We start from the raw sequence: 27,235 nt of genomic DNA, 5'->3' as shown, positions 1-27,235 counted from the left end.
TTCTGCTCATCTCACTCATCATCAGCCCACGCAAGACCCTCCAGGTTTCTCTGAACTAGTTTGATCTTTTAATATCCCTCATGAAGTCTTTTTCCTGTTTACCTTTTTTATGCTTCTCCAGGATCTTGTATTTGAAAGTCAAATTTTCTATTCAGTTCAGGTCTTTTCATCACAAATGCTTGAAAGACCTCTTTCTCATTGAAATCCCATTTTTGCCTCTGAAAAATTATACTCAGTTTTGCTGGGTATGTGATTTTTGGCTGAAGTCCCAGTTCCTTTGCCCTCTGGAATATCATATTCCATGCCCTTTGGTCCTTTAATGTAGAAACTGCTAGATCTTGCTTTATCCTTATTGGAGCTCCACAGTATTTGAATTCCTTTTTTCTAGCTGCTTGCAGTATTTTCTCCTTGACCTGGGAGTTCTGGAATTTGGCTGTAATATTCCTGGAGGTTTTCCTTTTGGGATCTCTTTCAATTTCTATTTTAGCTTCTGCTTCTAGAATAACAGGGCAATTTTCCCTCACAATCTCTTGGAGGATGGTGACTAAGCTTTTGTTTTGGTCATGGTTTTCAGGTAGTCCAATGATTTTCAAATTATCTCTCCTAGATTTATTTTCTAGGTCATCTGTTTTTCCAAGGAGATATTTCACATTGCCCTCTATTTTTTCATTCAATTGGATTTGCTTTACTGTGTCTTGGTTTCTCATAAGGTCACTAACTTCTATTTGTTCAATCCTAATTCTTAGGCAGTTATTTTCATCAGACAGTTTTAAAATCTCCTTTTCCATTTGGCTTTTCAAACGGTTGACTTTTTTTCTTATGACTCTCCTTCATTGTTCTCATTTCCCTTTCCATTCTTTCCTCCTTTTCTCTACATTTTCTTTCTATTTCTCCTACTTTCTCTTCAAAGTCTCTTTTCAGAGCTTCCATGGCCTGAGACCAGTTCATATTTTTCTTGGAAGCTTTGGATGTTGGAGCTTTGACCCTGTTATTATGTTCTTCTTCTGAGGTTGTACTGTGGTCTACCTTACCCCCAAAGAAGTTTTCGATGGTCTTCTGCTTTCTCTGCCTACTCATTCTGGCTTACTATTTCTTGGCTTTTAATTCCTTCTTAAAGTGTGGCGCTGCTTCCAGAACACTCTGTTCAAGCTACAGCGTGGCCTGGGGGATGGTTGGGCTTCTTCTCAGCCTGCCTGGCCTCACTTTCATTTGATTTTAAACTCTACACTGGGGGGGGGGGGTGGTGGGGCTGCTTCTCGGCTCCACTCCTGTTCTCAGCTTCAGAGGGTCCCAGGTGTTTTGGGTGGGTGGGTGGGGTCAGGCTTTAATCTCACCTGGCCTGTTCTCAGGTCTGGAGATAACCTCAGGCCTACTTTACTAAGCAACCAAGGAGCAGAGCTTTCTGTGGTGTGGTTCTCAGCTTCTGATGAGACTGCTCCCCTGCTCCCCTCCCCCACCCGGGTCTCCTGCCACTCAGTATTTCTTCCTGGTTGCCCACTGGTGTGCGACAGTCAAATCCTTCCCCCCAGTCCACTGGTACCCCTGCACTCCCCCCACCCCAGCCGTTCAGTCCTACTGCGCGCTAGGTTTCAGAAGATGCCGGTGCTGCAGCTGATTCAGAGGCACTGGGTCAAATTCCTCTGCTGTGTGTCTGGTATGTCGGCCCGATTGCGGGGTTAGGCTTTATTCGTGACCCAGCACAGCCCCCTGAAATCTTATCTATAGCTGGAGAAAACTCTTAGCCCATATTTTTGTGCGTTTTTCTGCCCCCAAGGGTTCTTTTATTGCTATTTTTGGGGTTATCGTATCAGGAGCCCTGTGGGTTTAATGTCTTTCCTCCACCATCTTGGCCCCCCCCCAATACTATTCTTTAAACAAAGCAAGATAACCCTTACTCTTAAGGTTCTCACATTCTAATAATGGGAGAAAGCACCTCTACTAGGAGTCAGCTGCTGGGCTGAATAGAATTGGAAAGGTTCGGTGGTTTTTAGAGTGAATTAGCAAGACAGAAAAGTTTCTTTTCAGGGTCCTTGGTAGCTGTGTCTCCATAGGAGGAAGGGGCTACAATATGTGCAGAAGGTATTTGTCAGGTTGTGTCCCTGCAAGAATTACCCTCTGGCTTCTGCTGCAGGGGCGAGGCTGAAAGGATTGTTTAGTTTGGAGAGTACTGTTATTTCTGAGGCTTTTGGGCACAGGAGTCTAGGCTGCCTATAGCTGGATATGAAGAGAGATATGACAGTGGTTTTTCCACATCTTCAAATAGGTTGGCCTACCTGCTCTTTGGGTTACCTAGGTTAAATTATTTGGCCTTTTCCCACATTTGTAAAATTAGAGTATTGGAATAGAAGATCTCTGATGTCCCTTCCAGTTATGGAACCTGTCACACTGGCAGCTAAGGCATGGAGGTTTGTATTCTGTGTCAGTTGATGAAGGTACTCAAAAAGGTTGAAGTCCTGAATTAAAAAAAAAAAAGGTATTTGAAGAAGAGACTGAGACAATTTTGAGTCTCTTTTTCTTTCTGCCAAATTCTGTTTTATTTCCTGTGAAGGGCTGCTATTATTTTTGCTTATCAGCTTAGTTCATGTCAATAAACATTATACCTGCTTTGGACCAGAAACTGGAAGTACAGAGTTAGAAACTACTCTCCAGGTGCTTAAAGTCTAAAGAAAGGGGGAGGAGTGAAGAGGGGAGAAACAAAACTGTGCACAAACATGACACAAGGGAGAAGGGGTCATCTGGAACAGGAGAAGCAGAATGCTATTATACATTTGAAGACAAGGAGGCAGGTAGGGGAGATTAAGGAAAGCTTATTGGAAAAAGTAGTACCTATATTATAAGAAGGTAGAAGTGCTTCATTTAACAAACTGTAGAGTAGTCAGATGAAGGATATCTGCAAAGACCTGGAGAGAGTAAGAAGGATGGAGGTTAGTCCTGTTTGGTCCAAAAGCAATGTATAGATTCAGACATGGTATAGTGGGAAAAGAACAACAAAACCTGGGTTTGGGTCTGAATTTCAACTTGCCATTTACCTATGTGACCAAGTCTCATCTTTGGGCCTCATTTTCCTTACCTAGGTGATGTCTGAGATCTTAGATAGCTCTAACTCTTTCAGTGTGCTCTTTTTCTTTTTGTAAGCAGCGAGGTTGGCTGTCCTGGTTGCTCAGTCTGCTTTCTCCCTCTAGAGTAGAATGGAATTTGTTAGTCCATACCTAACTCCTCCCACCTGCTGGCTCAGAGACTTCACCTCTCCTTTTTAGATCTACACTTTCCTTCCTTACCTTCCCTTGGTACCTCCACCCCTACACTCATCCCTAACCCCAAATCCCCCCCCCCCCCACTTTTTAGAGGTTTTATGACTTAGTGAGCCACAGCTGGATTACAACTGGCTCAATATAGCACACAGGCAGTAGTCCCAGATTAAATTTTAAAGCTCTGCCTTTTGAAAGTTTAACGAATATTAATAAAGTGAAAGTAACAGTTTATTATTCCTCCAGCTAGAAAATCCTGAAGTTAGAAAGGAAACTTCCTAGGCTGTTACAATCTGTGAAGCCAAACAATCAAAATCTTTTTCCTTGTTTGAACTCTCTGCATGCAGTTAAAGATATATATGCAGAACAATTGAGATTGTTCTAATTTTTTATTTAGAATAGCGGTTCTCAAATGTTTTGGTTTCAGGATTCCTTTGTCCTCTTGGAAATTACTAAGGACCCCAAATTGTTTATTACTTATTGATATTTACCATGTTATAAGTTAAAACTGAAAAAATAAAAATATTCATTAAATAATGACATTTAAACTGAAAAATAACTTTTCAAAACAAAAAAAATAGTGAGAAGAGTGACGTTTTACATTTTTGCAAATCTCTTTAATGTTTGGCTTAATAGAAAGCAGCTGGAAATCTCATCTGCTTCAGCATTGTTTGATTCAGTTTCTTGTTTGGGTTGAAATATATTGAGAAAATTTGGTCTCACAATATGTAGTTGGAAAAAATGAGGGGCATTTTAATAGCCTGTTCAGATCATTGTGGACATTCTTCAATACTATGCCAATACTCGCTAAGTGGTAGTTCCTTAAAGGTTAGGTCCAATGTGGAATCTGAAACCATATAATAAACTTATTGTACTCTTACATTAAAATCCATTGGTCTATTTTGCACTTTGAATGGATCTTTTACCTATGCATAACTTTGTAATATCAGTCATTGTTCACTTGGAAAATATTGGTTCATTGAGTTATACAGCTCTAATAAATTGTTGACATGATGTTTTTATAAAATAAAAAAAATCATATGTGCTAATATTTATACCACTGATTTCATCAGGAAAGTCTTTAAGTATTGGGAAGCAAACATCTCATGTTGGCATAGAAGTTTTCTACAAATTCTAATTTTTGCTAAAGCTTGGATTTTATCATTGGCAACAAATACTGTCAGTTGTTTTCTTTGAGATGACAAATTCATTTAAAAAATGTCTGTCAGATATTCAAGTTTGGATGATGTAGTTTGTTAATTTTTCTTTCACGTAAAAATGGTGCTTCACAAAAAAAGCATTTAGTTGAGTTGACAGTTCAAGCAGTTACACAAGTCTTTTCCCTCAAGATAACCATCATACTTTGGTATGCTTCAAAAGTGCTTCTTGCAAATTCCCATTGACATTTAGTCACTCAAAATATTACAAAAAAACTGTACTCAAATTAAATTAATTTTTATTGATTCATCAAAGACATTAAGTGAAACTTTTTTGTTTTGTTTTAAATTGCGGCAGTGAAGATTACAGTGACGACTAACTAGTACAGTTTGCTGTTACTGCTTTGATTTGTGCTAATGCTTTTTTCCTTATTAGTGATTTATAAAATTCTTTAATGTGATTATGAATACTTTGTAATTTTCCTTTTGAGGACTGTTTATTCTTGTCCTTTGACCAATGATCTATTGGGGAATGGCTATTAGTTGTGTGTGTGGGTATGTATATATCTCTATATACACACACATACATACACATATATGTCTGTGCATACACACATATATTTGTTAATTATTTATATATTTTGAATGCCAAACCCTTAAAGAGAGGTTTGATACAAATATTTTTTTCTCTCGTTCAGCCACTTCCCTTTTTATTCTAGGTGCATTAATTTTTTTCCTGTGCAGAAGCTCAGTTTTATGTTATCAAAATGATCTATTTTATCTTTTGTAATTTTTTCTATCTCTTATTTGGTTAAGAGTACATCTCCTATCTGTATTTGTAGTATGTATATAATCTCCTCTTCTAAATTTTTATAGTGTGATCTTTAATATTAGGATCCCAATAAATAAAATTTTTTGTATAAATAAAACTAGTATAGCCAAAGTTAGAAGGAAAGCAGAAAATTGGAGAAAAAATTTTATAGACTGTTTCTTTGATAAAGGTCTCATATCTCAAATATTCTTGTAAATTTGACATGGTTCTCTATATGAGTCATTTCCCAATTGATAAGTAGTCAAAGGGATATGAACATTAGTTTTCAGATGAGAAAATCAAAGCTATATCTAGTCATATAAAAATGCTCTAAATTATTATTGATTAGAGAAATGCAAATTAAAACATCTTTTAGATATCAAAGATTGGCTAAAACAATAGAAGGGGAAAGTGATATGTTGGAAGGGATGTAGAAAAATTGTGACAATAATACGTAGTTGGTAGAACTGTGAACTGGATGAACCATTTTGGAGAGCAATCTGGAGTTATGCCAAACAGTTATAAAACTGTTTTTACCTTTTGACCTAGCAATACTACTTATTAGGCCTGTTTCCCAAAGTGATCAGGGAAAAAGGAAAACAACTTAGATGTTTCTAAAACATTTAGAGCAGCTCTATGGTGGCAAAGAACTGGAAGTAGAGCAGATACAAATTAATTGGGGAATAACTAAATGAATTGTGTGGTATATGATTATGATGGAATACTGCTGTGCTGGAAGAAATGATGATCAACAGGTTGATTTTAGAAAAATATGGAAAGACTTGTGTGAAATAATGAAAAGTGAAATGAGCAGAACCAGTTATTTGAAGAATAACTGTGAATGATTAAGTTGAATATTCAAATCAGTTACAAAAGACTGATGAAGGAAGATGCTGTCCACCTCCAGAGAGTACTGATAAATAGAAGTATGCATAGTGTAGTTTTACGTATATTTGTGTTTATATATGTGTATACACACACACACACACACATATATACACATACAAATATATCATATCTATATTTGTGTCAAAGGTGGCCTTTTCTAATTTGGGGAGAGGATGGAGAGAGGGAGACAGTCCAGAACTTAAAATGTAACCAAAAAATTAAAATAAAAGATCCTAATGTATATCCACTGGGAGCATATTGTGGAATATGGTATAATATGCTTGTCTGAGCTACCAGGTTGGATTTATACTAGGAATGAAATGTTGGTTGAAAACAAGGAATATTATAAATATAAAAAACTGCATTATTATGTCAGCAGATGCTGAAAAGTCTTTTGACAAAATACAGCACTTTTCTCTGTTAAAAAACAAAATACTGGAAAGTATAGGAATAAATAGACCTTTTCCTAATAGAGAAAGTATATGAACCCAAGAAGGGAACTATCTAAAACCAGAGGAAACATATGTAATGGAGAAAAGTTGGAGAAAAGTTAGTGACCTTTCCAAAAGATCAGGAGTAAAAAAACAAGGATGCCCCATTATCAAAACAACTAGAAATGCTAGCTATGACAATAAGAAAAGAAAGAGAAATTGAAGGAATAAACATAGATAAGTAGGAAACAATTATGTATTTTTAGAGATATGATGATGTACTTAAACCCTAAGGAATCATCTAAAAATTTATTGAAAAAAGAATTTCAGCACAGTTGCAGAATATAAACCCACAAATTATTACTATATCTATATATTGTCAAAAAAGCCTGCAGAAAGAGAAATTCCATTAAAAACAACTCTAGTAGGTATAAAATGTTAGGGAGTCTTTTTTTTTTTTTAAACCAAGACACACCTAGTAACTATGTTAATCCAGCTATAAAATACCATCTGCAGAAATTAAGAAAGACTCTAAGGAGAAATACTAATTTCTCATGGGTAGATTGAACCAGTATAATAAAAATGACAACACTACCATTAATTTTCTTATTCAGTGCCATACTAATCAAAAAGATTACTTCATAGAGCTAGAAAGAATAATAATGGCATTCATCTGGAGGAATACCAGTTCAGGAATCTTAAGGGTAATAATGAAAAAAGAGTGGGAAGGTAAGGGGTCTAATAGTACCATATCAAATTATATTACAAAGCAGTAGTCATTAAGATCGTATGGTATTGGTTTAAAAATAAGTTGATCAGTTGATTTTGTTATGTATATGACATACAGAAGCTCAGTATCATAGTATTTGATAAAGATCCTACTAGGGTAACTTCTCATTATTTGACACAAACTGCTGGGAAAACTGGAAAGTAATTTTGCAGAAGTTAGATATAGATCAGTATCTCCCATCTTAAATCCAGATAAACAATTTAGATATAAAAAAATGATATTTTAAGGAACATAAAGGAGAAAGGGGGTCAGGAAGTTCTTGCTTATGGACCAGGTTTCCCCAAACCCCTCCCTGGAACCAGCCTGGTTTTGTCTAGTTGGGAGCTAAGAATAGTTTTGACATTTTAAAATACAGTAAAACTTTTCAGGCTGTACAAAAACAAATGGGGGCCAGACCAGGCAGTCATTTGCAGAGCCCTGTTTTAGATCTATGGCTAGGGGAAGAGTTCATGACTAAACAATGTATAGAAAGGATTTCATAAGATAAAAATGGAACAATTTAGATCATATAAAATTATTTTTCTTGGAAGCTTTGGACATAGGAGCCCTGATGTTGCTATCCTGTTCTGAGGGTACACCTCGATCTTCTTGTCACTAAAGACACTTTCTATGGTCTGCATCTTTTTCTATCTGCTCATCTTGCCTGCTTATTTCTTGACTTTTAACTCCTTAAAGTGGGGCACTGCTGCCAGGCTGCACTGTCCCAAGCTTCAGGGGGTCCAAGGTGGTACAATTTAAGGAGTGGCAGGTTCTTCACTCGCCTGGCCTGTGCTCTGGTCTGTAAATAATGCTAGGCCTACTTGTTCTTCAACCACACAGCAAAATTTTTGTTTTGCTGGATTGATAGCTCCTGTGAGCCTGTGCCCCTCTCCCACCTGGGCTGCCTTCACTCAAGGCTGTTTTCAGGTTCCCAGCAGGGTTAAAACACCAGCAGAGACCCCTGTAATCTCTCCTTGGCCAACCACTTAGCCCTCTCACCAGACTGAGAGCTTAGTCCCAGAAGAAGCCGGTGCTGCAGCCGATTCAGAGGCTCCAGAATTCTCTTTCTTTGGTGCAGCCTGCCTGGGCCTGGATCTGTGTTGGTGCAACCTTGGGGTTAGGTTCTACTTCTGCTCCAGCACAGTGGCCCCCTCCCGCCAACCTTCTAAGCCGTTTTTGGCTGGAAAATAATCTCACCCTGTCCTTTTGTGTGTTCTGCTGTTCCAAGTATTGTCTTATGGTATTATTTGAAGGGATTTGGAGAACTCTGAGAAGTCACTGCCTGTCCTCTGCCATCTTGGCTCCGCCCAGGAAGGCCTAGATCATATAAAATTAAAAAAAAAAACTTTTATACACAAATCTAACAGTTAAAATTAGGGAAATTAGGAAAGGTGATTTAGGATTGTAAAAGGAGAAAATGCCTTGATTTTCAGAAAATGAAAGGGGTTGCAATCTGAAAATTATATATCAATAAATTTGGTTTAGCAACCTGGGGGGGGGGAATCTAGAATTTATTCCTTTTGGGGGGGGGCAGCTGGTCAATGAGGTTTAACTGACTTACCCAGGGTCACACAGCTAGTAAGTGTCAAATGTCTGAGGCTGGATTTGAACTCAGGTCCTCCTGAATCCAGGGTCAGTACTTTATCCACTGTGCCACCTAGCTGCCCCTAGAATATATTCTTTAAGGGATGACTTATGAACGTTTAGACATGGAGCGGTGATCATTAAGTGCCAGTATGTCTTTCATCAATAATAGTCATGACAGACCAGTCTCATCTTGCTTGACAGGGTTGCTTAGACTGGTCCTATCATTTTGTTATCCACCTTATTACCCCCCCTCCCCAATTTTGTAACATTTTCAGCTTTTATGAGCATGCTTTCTTCCAAGTCATTCATAAAACTGTGTAACACCAAAGGACTATGGGCAGATTCTCTAGGTCAAACCTACTGAGTGTCAGGCACTGTGATAATTGCTGGGGATACAAATACAAAAATCGGACATTCCTTGTCCCCAAGGAACTTACATTCTGTATAGGAGGAGACAATATAGGGTTTGTAGATATTTAGTTTACCTAAATTTCATTAAAGCATTTGACAGCGTTGTTGATACTGACTTTGTGTACAAGATGGATAGATTCATTGGCTAGAGAAGAGTATAGTTAGGTGGATTCAGAATGGATTGAATTACTAAATTCCTGGTGAAAAGAAGCTTTAAAATGGACCTATTATTAAGTCTTTGAAGGGCTATCTTATTAAACAGGAATTATATTTCTTCTATTTTGGCCCCAGAGGACAGAAATAAGAATAATAGGTAGAAATTGTAGAAAGATGGTTATACTTGATCTTGGAAAAAAAATGTCCTAATAATTTGAGCCATTCAGAAGTGGGGTATACCATCATTTGAGGTAGTGGGTTTCTTTTTCACCAGAGACCTTGAAACAAAGGCTGGATTATCATGGAATCACGAATCACAGGATTTTGGAATTGGGAGAGACTTGACAAATAATCATTTAAACTTTGCATGAACACCACAAGTAAGGGGAGGGACAACACAGCCCATTTCACTTTTGGATAGCTTTGCTTATTAGAAAGTTTTTTTGCAGTGTCTTCCCATTGCTCCCATTTCTGTCCTCTGGATCTAAACAGAATAGATCTCATCCATCATCTTCTTGACAGCCCTTCAAATAAACACAGCTATTGTGTTCCTCCCTAAGTCTTCAGGTAAAACATTCCAGGTTTCTTCAGCTACACCTAATATGACTTGAACTCGAGGTCTTTCATTGTACTAGTTTCTCTCCTCTGGATGCTTTACAGTTTATCAGTGTCTTTCCTACAAAGAACTGAACACAATACCCCAGATGTGCGCTGACCAGTACAAAATGTGGCACTATCTCATCCTGTTTCCTGGAAGTTGTTTTAGACCTCTTAGTGCAACCGAATATTTCACTAGCTTTCTTGCCTGCCAAATCGTCCTGTTGACTCATACTGAACCTGCAGTCCACTAAAAATTCTGATATTTTTCAGTTGAATTATTCTCTGGCTGTGCCTTCCCATTCTTGTGTTTATGAATTTGATTGTTTTTTAAACCCAAGCATAAGACTTTACGTTTATCTCTATGAAATTTCACCTCTTTCAGAGTCAGCCTGAAGTATCTAACCTGTTTGGTTCTTTTTGAATTTTGTCATCTACCATGTTAATTATTCCTCCTTCATTTCTGTTAGCAAATGTGTTAAACATGCCAATTATGCCATTATCCAAATAATTTTTATCTCATGATTTTCCAAGTTTTTATAATTTAAGTCATTCTGGATCCTATTTTATTTAAAATTCTTAGAGTAGAAGTGGATTTCAGAGATCATCTAGTCCAACCCATAATTGAAGAGGATAACTTGTTTCTATTAATGGAACCTAATTTTTGTTACCATCTTATAGTTTTTACTCATTTTGTACTTATTGTCCAATAAAACCCTCACATCTTTTTTTAACATGAATTTGTACCCTGTACTTGTACAGTTGATATTTTTAATCCCAATGTTAATATTTGAAATTAAATAGGAACAATCCTTTTAGATTTGGCCTGTTTTTATAGCCTGATGGTAGTTTTTGGATCCAGAGCCTTTGTCCAATGTGTTCTTCTTCTCTGTGTTATCTTTCAAACCATTGGTTAAAATGTTATACAGAACAAGGCCTCTCCTTTGGTAATATAAGGTAAACCTTATTATAGAGTAACCTCTGATATTCAGTAATTTATGATTAGGCATTTATGAATTAGGCAATTGATTTGAAATGTGTTAGTCAAGTATTTACTCTGAAGACTTTTAGATTCCCTTAGGTATATGTTTTAGCCTATATAGTTCCCTAATAATTTACTTTTGTGTATTTTTGTCCTTTTGCCGCTTTATTTTGAACAGTCTTGTTACAAGAAAGTTGGTGCTAAGGGACTGTCTACTAAAGTGTTAGATAGCCTAGGTTCTGCATAGGTGAATAGAGTACTCCAAATCAAACTAAATCATGGATTGGAGTATTTAAATCAGTTCCTTTGTTATATACTTTAGTTTCTACCTTTTAAAAAAAAATCTTAGAGAATGTTAATGCTAGAAGGGATCTCTCTATTCCAATCTCATTATACAGATGAAGAAAATTGAGGAAGAAAAAGTTTCTTGCTCACAATCACATAGTAAGTTAATGGCAGAGCTAGCTGTGACTGGAATCAGGTCTTTGGACTTCAAGATTATGCTCCCCTCCAGTACACCATGCTAATACCTTCAGATCAACTTAACTCATTGCAGGGTAGAATGTTTTCCTGATCATATGCTTTTATGTACATGGTAAAAATTTAAACTCTTCATTCAATCTTTTTTCCTTTTTTTTCCCCATTCAATCATTTAATGATTTCTTCCACAATGGGAAATCAGTTAATCAATCCATAAGCATTTCTTAAGTGCCTGATATTTGCTGACCTGCCAGTCCACTTAAGCCTGACTCCTGACTCCAAATAGGCTATATCTTTTGGTTTTGAGCACCCTCCCTGCATATCTAACCTCTACTTACTATTGAAGATCCAGATTTGGTTCCACACCGTCATTTCTCCAGCCATGTATGACCATATCCATCTCTTTTTTTTCTCCAAACTCAGCGTTCATTTGCTGCCTTAACTAACAATGTAGGTAATATATGATTAACCATTTCCTTCTAGTTCTTACCAATTAGATTGACCATTTAGATTTTAAACTGTTAGGCTGCAGAGATCCCCTTTTAATTTTTTTTCTCTCTTTCATTGTCAAATTGACTTTCAACAAATATTTGAATGATTACTGGGTAAGGAAGTTTGATAGAAACTGAGTGCCCTTTTTATATGCAATTCATCCAAACTATTGTTTTTCTTTAGATTTGGAAGCCATTGTATTAAATATTATAATAAGTGATATAATAAATATATTAAATATTATATTTTGGTGACTAGAATACTAATAATATCTTTAAAATACAATTTTGTTAGCTAATACCATTTCAGGGTAAACATTTTTCAGAGAAATCTCAAATTTTATAATGATAGTCAATGGGGAAAATTGGGTTTACTGTACAAAAACTCATCTCAAGGCAACTTTCCAGGAATATGGACATTTAACCTATATATAAATAAGAATCCATATTTAAACCAGATTCCCCACCCCCACCCCCCAATCATTTAAAAGTAGGAAAAAACTGATTAGCTTGAAGGAATTTAGATTCCATTTTGTGTGCAAATAATTCTGGGTTACACAGATTTGTTTGTAAGACAAAGTAGCCAGAAGGGCACAATTGTACAATAATGTTTCCGTTTTGAAGGCCTTTCTCAATCATCTACAATACATTGTTATGAATAAGAAATTGCCTAGCTTTAACCATGTAGCAAAATACAAATCTTCTGATTCTCTGAAACTAGAGGAAATCATACAACTGTGCTGACAAATTTATTTTATCTCAACTGGACTTTCCCTGAAGCAAAGCAGGCCTCTTATTCCACCTTAACTGATTTACTATCCTTAATTTTGTTTTTTTTTTGCCACAGTAGCTTTTCTAAGACTTCTCTTCTGAAGCTTCCCCTAGGCCCTCCCCCTTCCCCCCCACCCCCCATGGCCCATATTTTTAACTGAAAACCTAGCCTCATACTTTACCTAGAATTGAGGTCATTTCCCCCCCCCCCCCCTTCATTTCACAACTTCATCATCCACTATTTTCTCCTTAACTCTGCTGAGGACGTAGCTCTTCTCCCCAGTGCCAGCCCTTCAACATGTACCCTTGAATCCTGTCCCTTCCCATCCTCTCCAACTTATTGCCCCCAGTCATTCTCCTACTTTCTCACCAATCTTCAGTTTTCCCTTTATTCTGAGTCTTTCATTGCTGACTAAAAATGTCTAAGTTCCCTTTATCTTAGAAAACCTGTACTAGATATATCCTACCATTTCCAACAGTTATCATCCTATTTCTCTTCTGTCTTTCTCAGGAAAACCAGAGTTACCAGTGATCTTTGAATTGCCAAATATAATGGCCTTTTCTCTATCCTAAGCTTTCTTGACCTGTCTGTTGCAGCTGTCAGTTGACCTGGATTTTCGTAACATTGCTCTCTTGGTTCTCTTCCTACCTATCTGTCTCCTTTGCTGGTTCATCATCCTTTTCATGCCCACTAACTTTGGGTATACACCAAAACTATGTCCTGTGCCATATTCTTTTTTTTTTCTTTACATTCTCTCTCTGAGGCTTAATCAACTTCCATTGGTTCATTTATCATCTCTGCACAAATGACTCCCAGATTTTTTTTATCCTCCCATAATCTCTTCTCAACCCCTATCCTGCATCACCAACTATATTAGATATCAAAAACAGGATTCATTGGAGGCACATCTCAAACTCAAATTGTCCCAAAACACATCTTCCCCCTATTCTCTTAGCCCCCTAAACCCAACCCTGTTCTCAAACTTACACAGTAATGTCAAGAGCACTACTATACTTTAAGTCACCCAGGTTCTTAGTCTTGGTGTCATCATCTACTTCTTACTTTCACTTACCCTACATCTCTAATCGGGTGACATAACATGTCATCTTATTGCCACAACTTTAACATATGTCGCTTTTTCTTCACTTACCCAGCCATCACCCTGCTTCAGTTTCTCATCATCTCATTCCTGGACCACTACTATATCCTTCTAATTGGTCTTCTTGCCTTAAGTCTCTCCCACATATTTTTGATAAAGCCCTACCAAAGTGGTTTTCTTAAAGTGTAGATCATATCCTATCACTACTCACTTAACTCCCATGGCTTCCTATTAACTCTAGGATCAAATAGAAACTCCTCTCCAATATTTAAAGCTCTTCACAACCTGACCCCTTCCACCTTCTCCAGTCTCTTTACACTCTGGGTATAGCCATATTGGCCTGTTTGTTCTGCCACAGTCAGAATGCTCCCTCTGAGGGACAGCTAGGTGGATAAAGCACCAGTCTTGGATTCAGGAGGACCTGAGTTCAAATTCAGCCTCAGACACTTGACACTTAACTAGCTGTGTGACCCTGGGCAAGTCACTTAACCCTCATTGCCCTGCCAAAAAAAAAGAAAGCTCCATCTGTCATCTTTGTGCCTAATTACTGGCTGTCCCCCATGAGTGGAATGTTCTCCCTCCTCACCTTTGCTTTTTGGAATTGCTGGCTTTCTCATTAAGTTTAGGAGTGAAATGAGAATAGTCACTGCCTCCACTATTAAAACATTAGCTATAGCAACAAAAATAAGAAAAACAAATTAAGAGGATGTAAAACAATCTTGATTTATATAAATATAACTATAAAACAGTTTTTAAGAATACAAATAAAGGAAGAAAAATAATTGGAGATATGTTCTGGCCTTAGTAATATCGTAAAAATACCATACTCTTCAAATTTCTATACAGATTTATGCTACACCAAACAAATTATCAAAGGATATTTTATAGAATTTGACAAAATAATAAAGTTTATTTTTAGGGATAAAAATAGCAAGATATGGTGTTAAGATGGTCAACTAAATCTACTTTTTTACCAGATTGCTTCATGCTTGGCTTAGATTTTACCAAATCTGACTATAGTACAAGGCTACATTATAAGGTTACCAGATTACATCAAAGTTACCTGATGATGCATTTAAAATATACAGATTTGATTTCTTTCTCTTCCCTTGTCATTCAAGCCTAAGTATTGACCATGAGATCAAGGACTGTGTTTTATTTAATACTCCCTCACTGCCTAGCTCAATGCTCTTCATGCTGTATGGGCTTAAGTGTTGCTGAAGTTGAAGTTGGGTTGAAGGCAGTCTAGTTAGTAGATATAAAGATTGTGGATTTTGTAGTACTTTGGGGCTAGCATTGGTGGACTGAAGCCCCAGAGAGTGGTTGACTGTTTTTTACCTCAGGGTTCTTGGTGTAATTTTGAGAGTTTGTGAGTGATTTCTCTAATATTCTCACTCGACAACCCCCAGGAGTATGCTTCCCATTGCTTATCCAGCTCATCAATTAGCTAGCCAGATTTAATTAGATTTTAGTTAGGAATATTTACTAAGCAAGTATAGTAATAAAAATTGGTACAAAAATTTTTCTTCAAAAGTTTTGGACATATTCTACTGCAAATACATTTAAAATCCAAGGGAAAATAGGCTAAGCATAGCATACATGGCAAAGGGGTAACCCTGGTTGGATAGATATCTTTTTACTCCTTTGTCCAGTACTGACGAACTTCCCCTGGACTGTGTGTCTCCCTGATGATAGGGTCTGGACCCTTGTAGAGTCCTAAAGCTGTACCTTTTTCAGTGAATCATTTGTGCTCTCTGAGTTCTTGAGCTAGATTCATCGTCTTAGTAGAGTCTCTTCTGTTAACATGGTTAGTGATGAGGAAGATGAGTATGATAGTCCCTCTGGGTTAATTTCCTTTTCCTATTCCCCTGTGGTACAGGTACCAGGGGTTTGCCTTTTCAAAATGTTCCTGAAGCTTGACTCCCAAAGAAATTACTGGAATCACATTCTTTGATATTAAAAAGTACCACAAATGTGTCTAATTCTTTCAACTAATCCCAGTGCATTTTCTCATCTGATTTCATGCAGTGTATGGAAAAACTTCATTCTTCCCAACAGAATTGTTTATATCTTTTAAACTTTCTATTGATTGATTCTGTGGACATAAAGCAGCTTGAATATATTAATTGGGTTTGATATGTGAGACATGCCCCTTTTACAGTTTATTTTAGTGAACCGAATGCATTTGAAGAAGGGCAAAATGGAAACATTGCTTAAAGTACAAGGAATAATCTGGAGTTGGAAGAGGGCTTAGAGGCCATCCAGTCCAGTGATGTCAAACCCAAATAGAAAGAATCTGTGTAGACTATATATTGATGTAGAAAACCAGCAAATTAACATAATCTGTATTGTATTATAATTTTGTTTATTTTGTTAGGTATTTCCCAATTATATTTTAATCTGGTTCTAGGTATTCAAATTCTTCTGGATGCAAGTTTGACACCTCCGATCTAGTCTAAAACATACCTGAAGAATGAATTTTCCTATACATTCCTGAGAAATGGTTGTACAATCTCTATTTGAAAACATCCACTGATTAAAACTTGTTTTATTCAGAGGTAATCCATTCCATTTTTGGACAGCATTAATTGGAAGTTTTTTTGCTATTGAATCCAATTCTGCCTTCTTGCAATTTCTATTCTGTACCATAGAGTTCTATACTCTGTGATCAGCCAAACATATAATCCTGTGTTTTTGCTTTGAGTTGTGGATCCTTTGACTGAAATATTTTCTGAACTCCATATTGGGATAGATAGTATGATTATTTTATTTACCATTGTTATCCCTTCTTGATCTCAATAATCTTTAAATTTGGGACAGTTCCAGAAAGTCTAGGCTGTATTGTCACATACTTTCCTTTCAGTTCTTTTGATTAAATCCATGCTTATTTGCCCTCCTATGCCTTTGAGTTCTCTGTTTCTATCATTGGTATCATCCCTCCTCCCCTTTTTAGAGAGGTTCAAATCTGACATCACTTATAGTCCATCAGTCATGAATTCCACAGAATATCAAAGATAGGAAGGGTCTTAGGATCATTTAGTCCAACTCCCATATTCCACAATTGGGGAAAACTAAGGCTCTGAGTGAAAAACTGGCTTAACTAAGATTGTGTTAGGGTCAGAATTAGAATCTAGGGTTATTGATGCCCTAACATGCTGTTTTATGTACTTTTGTCTCTAGGACACTGTGTTGACAAGCTGCTTGTTGTTTTTAAGGGGACAGGGATTCTTAACTTTTTTTTTGTCAGTTTGCTGAAACCTATGGACCCCTTTTCAAAATAATGCTTTTAAATGCAATAATAGAAGGGAAACCATTTATTGTGAAATAGTTATCAAAATAAAATTATTTAACAAAACAAATGTAGGTTCTCCAGGTTAAATATCCCAAGAGTAGGGGGAGCCAAGTGTTCCTGCTTCCTGACCAGACTCTTCACTCTCACATATCATCTCATGTTTATGGAACATCTTCAGTTTTGTCAAGTCCTTTCCCCATAACAGACCCTGGGAGGCAGAGAATATAAGGGTTGATTGTGTAGTATCTTTGTACTTTCAGCTCTGAATTTCATTTGACTTTTGTAAAATGTTGTCTCTGTTTTACTGTGATGTTTAAAATCTAATGTGGGTCCTAACCTGCTCCCCCCTCCTCCCAGTGTTGGGGGGGCAGGGAAACTAGCTAAGATTTACTGATATTTCAGCAAGAGTTTAGGCTTTTAAGTATTTATTAAAGTGTATTAGAAGTTAGTGAAGAGAGAGTGGGTAAGAGCAGATTTCATAGAATGGAAAACCCTAGTTTAGATCTATTTGGTATAGCCAGAGAGAAACCTTGTCTTTCCCTAGCAGCTCACGTGAGAGTTGTTAGTTGATCATCAGCATCCACACCTGAAAGACTTCCTTTCCACAACCACACCCAGAGGATATCCCAAGAATCATCCGAGAAAAGACTTCCAAAGACTTAAATGGACGTTTTCCTGTTTTCCTTTTCCCCATTGCATACACTGTTTATAATGTCCATTTACTAAAGGGCAGTGCTCCCTTTAGTTTTTCTCTGTAATGTCCACCTGCTTAAAAGGGCAGTGCCCCCTTTTAGCCTTTGTTAATGTGTCCCTCAATTTCTTTTTCTCTCTTTATTCCCTTTACTTTGTTAGTCAGAAGTGTCTGTAATGTTATTGCTTCATATAAGGAACCATGTTTTTTCACATGAAGCACAGGGGGTAGTGTGAGAATCAGAGCTCCACCCTGAGGAGAAAGCATGTGACTTGGCGTCTGGAAGTTACATCTATAGAACCACCTGTATGTAGTCATGTCAATCAAAGCTACCAGCCAATTAGCTTGGAGCTGTGTATGTGGATGGCCCTGCTTCCTGTTTCACAGGGGGCTTGTAGGATAAGTGGTGGAAGATCACTCTCTTTTTGCCCAGGACTTTGGTGTGATGGCAGAACTTCAGGTGGGCTGCTAGGGAAAGACAAGGTTTCTCTCTGGCTATACTAAATAGATCTAAGCAAGGGTTTTCCATTCTATAAGAGATCTGCTCTTACCCTCTCTCTCTTCACTAACTTCTTTTTTTTTTTTTTTTTTTTTTTTAGGCAGCGGGGGTTAAGTGACTTGCCCATGGTCACACAGCTAGTAAGTGTCAAGTGTCTGAGGCCGGATTTGAACTCAGGTACTCCTGAATCCAGGGCCGGTGCTTTAACCACTGCGCCATCTAGCTGCCCCCTCTTCATTAACTTCTAATACACTTTAATAAATACTGAAAAGCCTAAACTCTTGCTGAATTTATCAGTAAATCTTAGCTAGATTCCTCCTTCAAAACTGGGGAGGGGCAGGTTAGGACCCACATTAGATTTTAAACATCCCAGTTACAGATGAGAAAGCTGATGCTCAGAGAGGTTAAGTGACTTGCCCAAGGTCACTCGGCTATTAATGGTCAGAACAGATTCAGACCCAGGTCTCTTCAAATCTAGCCCTTTTCACACTATGCTGCCTCCTTTTTTGATTCGCTTGAGATCTGTTGATCTAAACAGATTATTATCAGTAAGTGGCTAGCTAATATGCTTTGTAAGCCTTAAAGTTCTACGTACATTTAAGTTCCATGAGAACTGGAATCATGTTTTAAACTTTGTATCTTCCCCAACATCTAGAGGAGATACACATTTTCTTCTCTTGAACCTCCTGGAGAGCAAACATTTTTTGGAAACATAATAGCTTGGGTTTATTGCTATGTGGACACAAATCTACATGTTCTATATATTTAATTTGATTATTGAACCTATATTAGGTAAAATAGAGTAGTGTTTTAGGAAGGATGGAACTCTGCTGTGAAGTGGGAAGGTCTTTATGAGGTCATCATGTTCTCAGGATTGATACAAATAATATATATTCTAAAATAACCTAACATTGACTCTTTTTGTGTTTCATTACAGGAATTCTAATGAGCCTTTGACCTTCACCTTTTTACTAGTTGGAATGTGTTATCAAGTTTGGGTACAGTGCCTTCAGAACCAACATGTAACAGATGGATGTCACTTTATACAAGTTGCTACTTCAAGCCAACATTTTTGACTCTGTAGGATCCCTGTACCTTCAGCCTTGAATTTCAATTTGTTGTTGTAAACAAAATAAAATAAGTTCATGTAGTCTTGCTCTAGCTTGAGTCATCATGAGTAGCAGTCTAGGAAAAGAAAAAGACTGTAAAGAGAAAGACCCTAAAGTGCCATCAGCCAAGGAGAGAGAAAAGGAGGCAAAGGCCTCTGGAGGTTTTGGAAAAGAGAGCAAAGAAAAAGAACCTAAGACCAAAGGGAAAGATGCCAAAGATGGAAAGAAAGACTCTGGTGCTGCACAGCCAGGTGTGGCTTTTTCTGTGGACAATACTATCAAACGCCCTAATCCAGCTCCTGGGACTCGAAAAAAATCTAGCAATGCTGAAGTGATTAAAGAGCTAAACAAATGCCGGGAAGAGAATTCAATGCGATTGGACTTATCCAAGAGATCTATACACATGCTTCCTTCATCAATCAAAGAATTGACACAGTTAACAGAACTTTATTTATACAGTAACAAATTACAGTCTCTTCCAGCAGAGGTAGGCTGTTTAGTGAATCTAGTAACACTGGCACTGAGTGAAAACTCACTGACCAGTTTGCCTGACTCTCTTGATAACTTGAAGAAGCTTCGTATGCTTGACCTGCGGCATAACAAACTGAGAGAAATTCCCTCAGTGGTGTATAGGCTAGATTCTCTTACCACTCTTTACCTTCGTTTTAATCGAATCACTACTGTGGAAAAGGATATCAAAAATTTGTCAAAACTCATTATGCTTAGCATTCGGGAAAACAAAATCAAACAACTACCTGCTGAAATTGGTAAGAGACTTTTGATTGTAATTTTTTCTTTGATATGTTTAGTATGCTAAATGTTTTTGTAAAGAATTCTAGGTTTGTGTCAGTAAATTCAGGAACTACTTGTTTGTTTTACCTTCATTATAAGACTTTTAGCAAATTTTGATTCTTGAGCTTTTTACCTGTATCAACAGCATGATGGCATAAGAATGCTTATATAAATGTTATGATCCTCAGAATGTATGGATAATATATTCAGATAACTTAATATAGATATAAAGGTTCATCTTTCATATGAAGAAAATGGTTATTCTTTTAGATGAAGATTATGTTTTAAGTGGGGAAAAGAATTACAGAATCGTAGCATTGAAATGAGCTTCAGAGGTCATTCAGTTATACCCGTGCCTCAAGATTGAAAACCCTTTACAACAGCCCTAACAGATGGTTAAATTTCCATTTGCACTATTCCAGAAATAAAAAAAATCTCTATCTCCTGAGGCAGGCTATTCTGTTTTGGGGACTATTCCAATAGTAAATTCTCCTAACTGTGATTACCTCATAACTACCACCTAATTGTCCTGGTTCTTTCCTTTGGAGTCAAGCAAAAGGATTCTCTTCAAATATCCTGATGCCCTAAAGTTTTATACAGGCTCTATACCTATTTCCTTTGATTATTCTTGATAGGGCATAGCTTCATGTTACCATACCATCTTGGTTACTTTCCCCTGAATCCAGGCTACCTAATCAGTGTCCCTCCTAAATTATGGTGTATAGAACCAAACATTTGTTCAAGTGTGGACTGAACAGTCCAAAAGATAATGGGATTGTCATTTAATTTGTCTTAAATATTAGTCATAAGTCATGTTGGCTGCTATCACACCATTGATTTATGATAAGCTTACAGTCAACAAAAAATATTTCTCACATGATCTGCATAGCTATATCTTCCCTACCCTTCACTTATGCTGTTAACCTGAGTTCAAATTCAGTCTAGCAGTATAACCCTGGAAAATTCACTTAATTTCTGTTTGACTCAGATTCCTCAACTGTAAAATGAGGATAATAATAGCACCTAACTCTCAGTGTTGTTGGGAAGATCAAATGAGGTAATATTGGTTTAAAAAAAAAAGTGCATAGTACTTTATCAATTCTCTCCTTTTTTTCTTCCTAAATTTTCTTATATCAAAGAGCTTATATTCTATGGATAGACTTATTACCTCTTTGTACTGTTGGTCATGCAACTAACAGGAAAAGAAGCATTTTTACATCTTCAGATATGTATCCAGGTGGTTGGTTTAGTTGTGGGAAAAGCTAGCATAGTGCTTTCTATGCAATACCCAGTTAATAAACATTTATTAAGAAGCTACTTTGTTCCAGGCATTGTGCTAAATGCTGAAATACCTCAGAAAACTACCCCCCCCCCCCCAAAAAAAAAAGACAGTCTCTTTTTGGAGGAAGGCAACATGAAAACAATAGTGTTCAAACAAGATATATACAGGATAAACTGGAGGTCATCAACAGAGAGAAGGGACTAGCAATAAGAAGGATCAGGCTCCTTTTGGAGTAGGTGGGATTTTAGCTTGGACTGGAGGGAAGGCAGGAAGGGGAGATAAAGAAGGAGAGAATTCCAGGTATGGGGGACAACTAATGGACATTCATGGAGTCAAGAGATGGATTGTTTTGTTTTAGGAATAGCAAGGAGGCCAGTGTCACTATAGAAGAGAAGGAAGAGTAAATGATAAATATCTTTTTATCAATTAGGTATTTGATAAATGATTGTTGTATTTAATTGAATTTTGGAAATCTTAGATGCCATATTACATTTTACTTTGCATACATTCTGAGCATAAGTCACTTTTCTCTTTCATTTTGGACTAATGAAATTACTTGTCACAATTTTCTTAGTCATTTCATAGAAATTTCACTATTATTTTGCATTAAAATGTTTTTTAAAGTGTTCTTTAGAGATTCTCTGCCTTATAGTTTCTTCTGTAGCTTTTAATTTCAGTACAAAATATAATTAAAATGAACACTAATATCTCTTAATGTAGAACTGAATTATATACATATGAAATCCAGAACACTGAATATCTTAATTTTTCTGTAGAAATATCTCCTGTTTTAATTCTTAGATGCTAATCTAAAAGCTTGACTTAAGATAAGAACAATTATTATACAAGTCTTTGTTAGTAAAGTCTTACATGATAGAGCCTACCAAATTAGCAGAGATTTAATAAAGGCTTATTCCTTGACAGAACTAACACTGTGCTTCAGAGTTGCTTCCAATTTCTACTGTGTGAGTTTGTGTTTAGCATCTTTATCAAAAGGCATATTTTTTTAAAAAGGCATATTTTACTATAGTTTTCTTCATTAGGACTGGCGTATTTTAAAGTTTATCTGCTTGTTACTATAGTGTGACTAGTTTTTTGAGGCTGAGTAGTAAATTTTTTTTCATTATTATTTTTTAATCATTGTCTTTTTGAATAATGCTAATGGTAGTAGAAAACCTCAGGGGATGAGTTGGTAGTACAGATTATGAAAATTGAATTATATTTTCACATAATATGCAGAGAGAATAAATTTTACACTTTTATTTTTATTTCCTCTTTCAGTATCAACCACAATTTTAAAAGATTAGTCCTAGTAATATAACTTATAAATCTCTTAAGGATGGGAATTAGTTTTCACATTTTTAAAGTGTCACTTCTGTATTTCTGAATTCTGTGCCTCTAAATAGATATTGAGGTGCAGACAAGAGAAAAAATGCATCTGTACACAGTGGATACTTAACAGATGGCTACTGAGTGAATCTATTGAGAAGATTGTTATTCATATGTTCCATCTAATGAACAAATAATAAATGGTAAATCATAGGACTCAGAGTTGAAAGGGACCGAGATAATCTAGTCTACTCTTCTCATTTTTTCTTTGAAGAAAAGAGTCTAATGGGGAATATCTTCTTCCTCTTAGTTTAGAAATATACATAGGCCTTTCATTCCTAAAATCTAGATGGAAGTCTCCAAACTCAAAACAAAATAGCTTCCCTTTGATCTTTGCACCTCCTGCTCAAGTTAGTGCCTTGCCTATTATTGCTTAATCACTTTTCCTTATTCCTTTGCATTTGTTAGTCCATTGCAGTTTGGTTTCTGTCCTCACTACTCTACAGAAACTGCCTTCTCTTAAAGCACTAATAGTTTCTTTATTGTGGTCTAATGGTTTTTTGTCCATATTCATCCTTTTTGCCGACCACTCCAACTTTGATACTGCTTTTCCCTTGGCTTTTATAGCACTTTACTTTTTCCTGCTTTTGACTATTCCTCAGATTGTTTCCTGACTCAGGTAACTTTCCTCTTCTCCCTTAAGTGTGAATATAGCCCGTGAGTCTGCCCTAGATTCTCTTTGCTTGTCACCCTACATTTTCTTCCCTTGTTAAGCCCATCAAAATGGCTTAAATTACCACCTCTATGCAAGTGACTTCTAATTATTTATGCCTTTCCCCCATTTTCTCCTCAGAATTCTAGTTTTATATTTCTGATTGTCTGCTTGATACTGCTACCTAAATATCACACTTTGCTTTATCTCCCATAAGTCATGGTTTTGTATGTATACTTCTTTTTATTAGGTAGCAAACCCTTTGAGAGCAGGGTCTTTGTTGTGTCTTCATCGTAAACCCTAGAATCTAGCACAGTGATTTGCAGTTACTTGCTATTTTCATTAATCTGTGTTCTCATCGAATATACTATTGTCCCAATGGTATAGATCACCAGAGGTATGGCTTTTCTAATGATCTTATAAAAATAATATTTAAAAAATCTTTGAGTTCATTAGAAAATACAACACAATAGAATTAAGTAATTTTTACGTACTTCATTTTCATATAAGGTGGCAATGAAAAAAACAACAACAAACAAACAAAAAGGGGCAGCTAGATGGCACAGTGGATGGAGAACCGGCCCTGGAGTCAGGAGTACCTGAGTTCAAATCCGGCCTCAGACACTTAACACTTACTAGCTGTGTGACCCTGGGCAAGTCACTTAACCCCAATTGCCTCACTAAAAAAAAAACAACAAACATATAAGGTGGCAATGAATGAAATTAATTATGATAATCTTCTTAATGTTTAAATAAACATGGAGAAATTGGAATATAGATTTCCTTAAAGTATTGTTCACCAATGATTGTATAGCTGAAATATATGGATTCAAAGGCTTGCCTTTTTAACATTTTATTAAAGGCCAGTTCTGATATGGATGCCAGAGCTTTGGATCATTTATTTTCTTTCCATTTTTATGAATATATATATAGCTGGATCTAAAAACATCTAGTTGTCCCTGTGTCCCGTCTCCCCCCCATGATTCCATTTATACTGGAAACTCAGTGTGTGGAAACTCCTTCTGATGCAGATCAGCAGTTCATTTGCATCTTAGAGATAAAGCTGTAGTTCTCATAGGCTGTCTGTCTCATCAAACCTCTTCCTGACTAGACTTCCATATTCCCTATTCCCTGCCTTCAGCTGAAGATTGCTTCCTACTTTTCCCACTTGGTGTTGGTAAGGTCAGTAGGTCTGCCAGTGGAGGTACAAAGAAGAAGATGAAGGAAAGGAAAAAAAAAATCCCAAGTTCCACATAATTGGTCTGGATTCTGACTGATTGGGAACCCTTCTTTATTGACAACTTAAACATTCAGCCTCTTTATGTAAAGAATACTGTGCAAAACAAAACAGACAAACAAACTTGATAAATCCTTTTAGAGAGTTGAATTGTTCACTAAGAGGTTGTGTGGCCTCCCTATGGTCATGAAGCTAATTTGTGTGAGATACAGGACCTCAGCCCAGCTGTTTATAAGACTAACCTTCTATTATTCATCTTTTATATCCCACATAGAAGTATATTTGAAGAGGCCTTCAAATTAGTAGCTATAGCCCAGTATTCAGTTAATAAGGTGGCAGACCCTTGGGATCAGCTTTTACATAGGGAAGTAATTCGTTTCTTCTTTTTTTATTAATGTGATCATATTTTAAAAATTGTATACAAATTTATGCGGAGACCAATGCAGATAATTTTGTACCCTTAATTAATGCTATTTGATGTGAGAAATTAGAGACTTGTGGTATAGAATTTTTAAAATGTGAGAACTGTGACAGAAAATAGTAAAAGTGATATTGAATCAGATAGCAAGCATATGAATATGAAGAACCAGAGATACTATGTTGGACAGAATCCAAGAAGACACTTAGGCTGGCAATGTATCTCCTTGCAGTAGTCCTGTATATTAACTTAAATCATTTAAACTATGTTTTCATTTTAAGTTTATATAATGACTTAAGAAAATAATTTCCCATTTATCTGAAATGAGACTGCTCAGACATCCCCTAACTCATGGATATTGCCCTATTTTTAGACGACTTCCTGTAAGTTCTTTTCCATAAGGTTCCTCCTTATTCCCAAAATACTTTTAATGTGCTCAATATGGATCTGAACAAAGTGCTGGTGGCTATGTGAGCAGAGAATGGAACAGATGTGAGAGAGATTGATGTAGAATTGACAAGACATAGTAGTTGAGTAAATGTGGGGAGCGAGGGATAGGAATGAGTAAAAAATGACTGAAGTTGCAAATCCAGGTAACTGGAAGGCTGGTGGTAGCCTAGTAAAAATAGGGAAATTTGGAAAAGGAAACAAGTTTAGGGGAGAAATGATATCACATTTGATATCCTAGGATAACAGGTTCATTTACACACACACACACACACACACATCCTCCCCCCCCCCACATACATACATTATGCAGAGTCTATACACACACATATTACAGTTAAAATTAGTGGTAGAACTAGGACTTCTAACAATCTTTCCAATATGCCAGACTGCTTGTCTTTTTTTTGTTTTTGTTTTTAGTGAGGCAAGTGGGGTTAAGTGACTTGCCCAGGGTCACACAGCTAGTAAGTGTTAAGTGTCTGAGGCCGGATTTGAACTCAGGTACTCCTGACTCCAGGGCCGGTGCTCTATCCACTGCGCCACCTAGCTGCCCCCAGACTGCTTGTCAAAGGACTAACCTTTAGCTGTTATCTTCAGTAAACCAAAACATGTAAGTTGATATGTTTTTACTTTGGGTGGAGTTCCAGGTATGTCAACTAGTTCTGACTCATAGGTTAGATTACAAAAGCAGACAATTGCCCTTCTTAGTCTTAAGTGCCAAACTTGATTTGTTACTTATATAGCTTGAACAAAGAAAACACAGGTTCACTTCTACCTTGGACACATTTGCTGTTATGACTTAGGCAAGTCACTTAACACTCATTGCCCCAGGCAGTCTGTGACTGATAAATTACAATTCAAGTGCCAACTTGCATTAATAGAGGGAGTTTCCTGACCAAGAGGTCCCATGCCAATGAAATTATAGGTGTGACTTAAAAAAAATAGCTGGGACCCACTTGACTAGAGCAAATGTACATCACTTTTTTTGAGGAGGCTTTGCTTCATTAAGTATTGGTTCCTTTTCTATTTCAAGTCTGTATTTTTCTTTCTTGCATTTAAGATCATTTGTTTGAACACAAAAATATATAAATACACCTACCAAGGAAACCACAGGTGATGAAAATAAATTACCTAAACTCTAGAGACTTTTTCCCCCCCAGGGCAATGAGAGTTAAGTGACTTGCCCAGAGTCACACAGCTAGTAAGTGTCTAGCGGCTGAGGTCGGATTTGAACTCAGGTCCTCCTGAATCCAGGGCCGGTGCTTTATCCACTGTGCCACCTAGCTGCCTTTTTAGAGACTTTTCAAAGAAAAAAAACCTAGAAAGATAAAGATACCTTTTGGGTTAAAATGGAAAAAAAAGAGGGACCATTAAGATATTTCTTTCTAAAAATACTCAAAAGGATAAAGATGAAAGTAGATTTAAAGCCATTGGAGAAATGATGGTGGATGAGCAAGCTTGAAACACCACGGACTAACATTACTTCCCAACTTACCATGAATCAAAGTATTATATAAGACTGTATGTAGACTACATTAATAAAAGGGG

The 27,235-nt window shown here is 36.8% G+C and overlaps 1 protein-coding gene across 1 annotated transcript in view; it reads left to right on the top strand.

The window, feature by feature from the left end:
• The window catches only part of SHOC2 (SHOC2 leucine rich repeat scaffold protein), a 144,830-nt gene that overhangs the window by 36,028 nt on the left and 81,567 nt on the right, over nucleotides 1-27,235 (top strand). The window contains 2 exon segments of the mRNA XM_043985365.1: nucleotides 18,462-18,501; nucleotides 19,299-20,237. Coding sequence (XP_043841300.1) covers nucleotides 19,535-20,237 — 703 coding nt within the window. The 5' untranslated portion in view covers nucleotides 18,462-18,501; nucleotides 19,299-19,534.

This window comes from Dromiciops gliroides, chromosome 2 (assembly GCF_019393635.1).
Source record: "Dromiciops gliroides isolate mDroGli1 chromosome 2, mDroGli1.pri, whole genome shotgun sequence".
Lineage (NCBI taxonomy): Eukaryota > Metazoa > Chordata > Mammalia > Microbiotheria > Microbiotheriidae > Dromiciops > Dromiciops gliroides.
Note: the sequence above shows the minus strand (reverse complement) of the source record. Positions and strands in the feature narration are given on the sequence as shown.